The sequence below is a fragment of the Caloenas nicobarica genome, chromosome 21 (assembly GCF_036013445.1).
Source record: "Caloenas nicobarica isolate bCalNic1 chromosome 21, bCalNic1.hap1, whole genome shotgun sequence".
Taxonomy (NCBI): Eukaryota; Metazoa; Chordata; class Aves; order Columbiformes; family Columbidae; genus Caloenas; species Caloenas nicobarica.
This window is the reverse complement of record NC_088265.1, coordinates 465563-470508: the sequence shown is the minus strand read 5'-3', so window position 1 is coordinate 470508 and position 4946 is coordinate 465563. Positions and strand designations below refer to the sequence as shown.

Sequence of the window (4946 nt, the reverse complement as noted above, 5' to 3'; positions counted from 1 at the left end):
GCCCCGCCTCGCGTGAGGGGCACGCGGCCTATGACGCCACCGCGCTGGCGCCAGGCGCGCAGGCGTCACCCCTCGTGCCGCGTGAGGGGCGGGGCGGGGGGGCCGAGCGTCAGCCGCGGGGCCGCCCCGGCGGGAGGAGAGCGGCACGCGCGAGGGGGCGGGGCCGCGTACGCAAATGACGGGTTTGCACGAGTGGGCGGGGCGTCACGACACGGAATTTGCATAGCCCGCCCGCGCGCTGCCATATATGGAGGTGGCGCGCGCACAATGAGCGCGCGTCGGCAGCGGCGTCACGTGGCGCTATGCAAATCGCTCGGCGCAAGGCCTGCTGGGACAAGCCCGGCTGGGGCTTTCACCCCAAAATGCCGCGTTCTCCTCAGTCCCACCTTCGTCAGCCCCGCGAGGCCCTTCGGGGCCAGGCCCGGCGGCCCCGTGACCGGTAACACCGGGTATTTCCCTGGGAAACAACGGAACGTCCCGGATCTCGTCCGGGGGGCTCACAGGCTCGCACGTCGCCCGCTATACGTTAATATTTTAATGTAAATAAACTCTCACTGGTTTTCGACGCAAACTACTCGTTACGTTAACGGCTTTTCCTTCCCAAGGGCCTGCGCCCGCGGGACTCCCTCCAGAGGGAAACGACGCCCGGGACGGGCCTCGCCGGCAGCGGGGGCCGCGATCGCGGCGCCCGGTCTGTTGGGGAATAAACTGTGACCGCAGAAGCCACTAACGGGAGCGCCGGGCCCCCCCCCGCACCGCCGCTCTACGGGAGCCGCCGCGGGCCAAGCACCGGAAGGCGTCGTTACGGAGTGCGTCACTTCCTGGCGGCGCGGGCGGCGGGGAGCACCATGCCCAAGTGAGCGCGGCGGGAGCCGGGGTGTGCGGGCGGGGCTGGTGGCCCTGGCGGGGCTTGGGCTGTTCCGGCCGCGGGAGGCGGGGAAGGCGCCGGCTGTCCCGGCGCGGGCCGGGGCGCTGACCGGCCGAGCCCCGGGCGCCCGATCGGTTCGGGGTTCGGGGCCGCTTTCCCGGGCCCGGCCGCGCAGCCGCTGGGAGGGGACGCGCCCCGACCCGCACAGCGCAGTGTGATTTTGTAGTAACAAGAGTTTTCCCCGCTCAGGTTTTACTGTGATTATTGTGACACGTACCTCACCCACGACTCGGTGAGTATCAAATCTGCATCGGTTCCTCATCTGTAGCAAGTGCATAAAAACAGAATGTATACAGACCGAAGCCACGTTGCTTGAAATATTACAATGCCCTGCTTGTTTGGCTTCTTTCATCTCCTTTGCAAAAAAGAAACAAGAACAGGAGGAGGAGTTTGAGTGTCAGCAGCCCAGGGCAGCTGCCCCTCGTGTTGTGAAGAGTTCAGGGAGGCAGCTGCTGTCAGGGCAACCGCACCTGCTTAAACCCACGTCTCTGCGCTTGGAGTTTATGTGTAAAAGTTTTGCACATCACCCATCCTCTGACTGGTCAGAGAAACCAACCTATTTTATGCTGCTAAATTGCACAGGTTTAAATTTATACAACAGTTCCCAGTAAACTTCGGTTTTATGTGATATAGCCTAAGCTTTGGGTTTACCTGCTCTTTCTCAGCCCTCTGTGAGAAAAACCCACTGCAGTGGCCGAAAACACAAAGAGAATGTGAAAGACTACTATCAGAAATGGATGGAGGAACAAGCTCAGAGCCTGATTGATAAAACAAGTAAGGCTAATCCTTCCGTGACCCTGGACCGCTCTCCTGTTACTTCCTCTGTCTTTCTTCCCACTGTTTTTCTTCCGTTCTTCCCTGTTGATTTTTCCTCACTTCCCTTGTGCATTGTTGCTCTGTGAATCATGGGTGAAAACTTCATGTAGAATATCTGGAGTTGGAAGTGACCCATAAGGGTCATCAGGTCCAACTCCTTGCTCCTCACAGGGCCAACTAAAACTAAACCGTGTGACTCAGAGCGTTGTCCAGACGCTCCTTGGGCTCTGACAGGCGCGGAGCCACGGCCGCTGCCCTGGGCCTGTTCCCGTGATCGAGTCCCTCTCTATGCAGAACCTTTTCCAGTGTCCCATCTGGGCTTCCCCTGACACAGTTTCATTCCATTTCCTTGTGCCTGTTTTTCTCATGATACTTCCAGCTTTCCCATCTTTTGCCTTCCCTCTAGTCGATCCCAGTCTTTTGATTTTTTCCTTTTCCCTTTCCCATAAGACATTTTCATGCTTTTTCTCACCTACCCAGGTCATTGCCTTATTTCCGTTTTGAGCTGGCATGTCTTTACCTAACGATCCCAGGTGAAAGCTGCAGCTGCGAATCACGTGATGTCTTTACCATTTGCCCTCCTGTTAGGTGTGACATTCATCAAGGAGCTCTCTAGTCTCAGCTGGAGTAATTACTGTAATAATTGTCTTCGAGAGTATCAGGTGCATCCGCCATGACAAGCAGCACAAACCAGGGATCTGTTCCAGAGTCAGAGCGCCCGAGCGCGCAGCATGACGTGAAGGACGCTCTGACCGCGTGGCATGAGAAGGACGATTGACAAGGAGCTTCCTCCGCTTAGTAACTGGTTTTTCTTCCTGGGATTCTTTCTTTCCTTTTTTTGTTTTTCTTTTCCCCCCCAATGTAGCGGCTGCATTTCAGCAAGGGAAAATCCCACCGACTCCGTTCTCGGCACCACCTCCTGCCGGAGCCATGATACCCCCTCCGCCCAGCATCCGTAAGTCCGCACGGCGCGGTTTGGGGTGGGAGGGCAGCGCCTTGAGCTGTGTTGCCTGTTTCCTGGGCTTGTAAAGAAAACTGCTTTTAGCTTGAAATCAAGCTAAGAATATCAGAATGTAAGAGAATGCTTTGTAAGAGTTTCAGCAGCTGTCCTGACCTTTAGCTTGTCTCATTTTAGTAGCATTGAGTACGTTAATAGGCTACGTGTGAGCTGCCATGTAGATAGCTTCGTTAAAACTTCCAGCATGGTGGGGTTTGTGTTGTTTGAAATAGAATAGGATTTATAACATTCTTCTGCACTTCAGCCGGCAAACGGCTGAGAGTCCTGCTGTTGGAAATGCACTGTGTATGCAAAGCTGGAAATAAGAGCCAGCATGTTCTTCTTCCAGTGCACTTTTTTGGCACTCGAAGTGAGAGTTGAAACTGAAAATGGAAACAATCTAAGACACCTTGATTTCTGAAGTGTCCTGTGAATTGTAGTAACTGCTTTTCGTTGCACGTTGTGGCTGTGTGAAGCACGGGTGTGTAACCGATGTGTCTGTGTGCAGCTGGGCCCCCCAGGCCGGGCATGATGCCGGCCCCGCACATGGGCGGCCCCCCCATGATGCCGATGATGGGCCCCCCACCACCGGGAATGATGCCAGTCGGACCTGGTAAGTCTGGAAGTTGGGAAATCTCGAAGTGGGGTGCGGCGTGGCCTGGTTTGGAGGAGGTTTGGGGTCTGTTTTCCGTCTTGCTGAGCAGCGGAGCGTTGTGGCAGGGCCGAGGGGGCGCTGGGGGGACGCTCAGGTCACAGCTCGCTCGCTGGGGACATCGTGTCAGACGCAGCGTGGATGGGCAGCTCCACGGGCCAAGTTGGGGAAGTATTTCAGTTCGTGAGTACTCTATACACACGAGCGCTCATCTGTTGTCCTCTATATGGTGAGACATAAAACAGCCTTACAGCTGCTCATTCAAGCTCCTTTACTGCTTGTTGAGAGTTAGTAGTCCCTCTCTACAACTGCTCTGGGAAATTGTAGCTTTTCCACGTCTAGTTGTAGCAGTTTGATATTTAATTGGTTAGCAATTCTGTGTTGGCAGTGCTTACTTTTTTGCACAAGGGGTACATTTCAGCACTAAATAAATTTTATTGTTTAAAACGTCTTTAAGATAATGTGTTTCAGAGGAACAATATACCTTAAAAAGTTTTCTCAGAACTGTAAAGGCAAACTAAAAAGTCTTTGAGCTGTTCCGCTTTGATTGACTGGCATTTGAAGAATTCTCAGAGTGTGTCTTATTGGAGTAGTGACCGGAACAACTCGAGGAACACGTGTGGGCTCTAACCCCCTCTCTCCCCGCAGCGCCCGGGATGCGCCCGCCCATGGGGGGCCACATGCCCATGATGCCGGGACCCCCCATGATGAGACCCCCCTCCCGACCCATGATGGTGCCAACCCGGCCGGGAATGACCCGTCCAGACAGATAAAGGGGGAAGCGGAGCCGCCTTTTCTTGTTCGTGTCAAGATCTTCTGTACAATAAAATACCGCAGACCCGAGTCCCTGGGATTTTGTATCAAACTGGTGTGCAGGGGAAATCTGCTGTTAGATCGCAGACGGTTTGACCTGGCTGCACCCTGCACTGGGGCTTTTGTACCTGCTTGGATTTTGGTTGGTTGGTTGGTTTCCCTCCCACATTGAATGGTAAAACAACAATAAAACATGAATGCTGGTTTACATATGACTGCTGACTGGGGATGTCTCTCCATGGTCAATAATCAAAGTGTTTTTCAGTGTTACACTGAAGGTGGGTTGATGTTACATCAAACACATAACACCCCCCATCACCAGTGCTGATTAACGACTCTCCTGGGGAAAAAAATCAGCAGGAATTAGAGCTGATCAGCACGGGGCTTTGATGAAATTGTAAATGTAAACCAAGTAGCACACAAACTACTTGAAAATTAAATTATTTTTTTTTGCTTCCAAGCAGCCTCACTGGTTACATTGCTTGGTATTTAACATTTTTTTAATGACAAAACCCTTTAAAACTTACTTTTGGCTGACCTGAGAGGGCTTTATACAAAAATGCAGCGTGATGTGACCCCCCAGCTGCTGTGTGCCTTATACCTGGGACTACAAGGCTGTGACTAATTAAAAAGCAAATTGGGGGGGGTCCCGGGGGTCGCCGCCCCCCGTCCCGGAGTGCGCTTGCAGCGCGCACGGCGGCCGCCAGGGGGCGCTGCGGGCGGGGCGCGGGCGGCGCTGG

General features: G+C 54.1%; 1 protein-coding gene across 1 annotated transcript; it reads left to right on the top strand.

Moving 5' to 3' along the window:
• Positions 1-796: 796 nt before the first annotated feature.
• On the top strand, positions 797-4414 carry SNRPC (small nuclear ribonucleoprotein polypeptide C). Its single transcript, XM_065649596.1, has 6 exons — positions 797-856; positions 1118-1160; positions 1594-1702; positions 2610-2699; positions 3250-3354; positions 4042-4414. The coding sequence occupies exons 1-6, from the start codon at positions 849-851 to the stop codon at positions 4164-4166; spliced, it is 480 nt and encodes a 159-aa protein (XP_065505668.1). The 5' UTR covers positions 797-848; the 3' UTR covers positions 4167-4414.
• Positions 4415-4946: the final 532 nt, after the last annotated feature.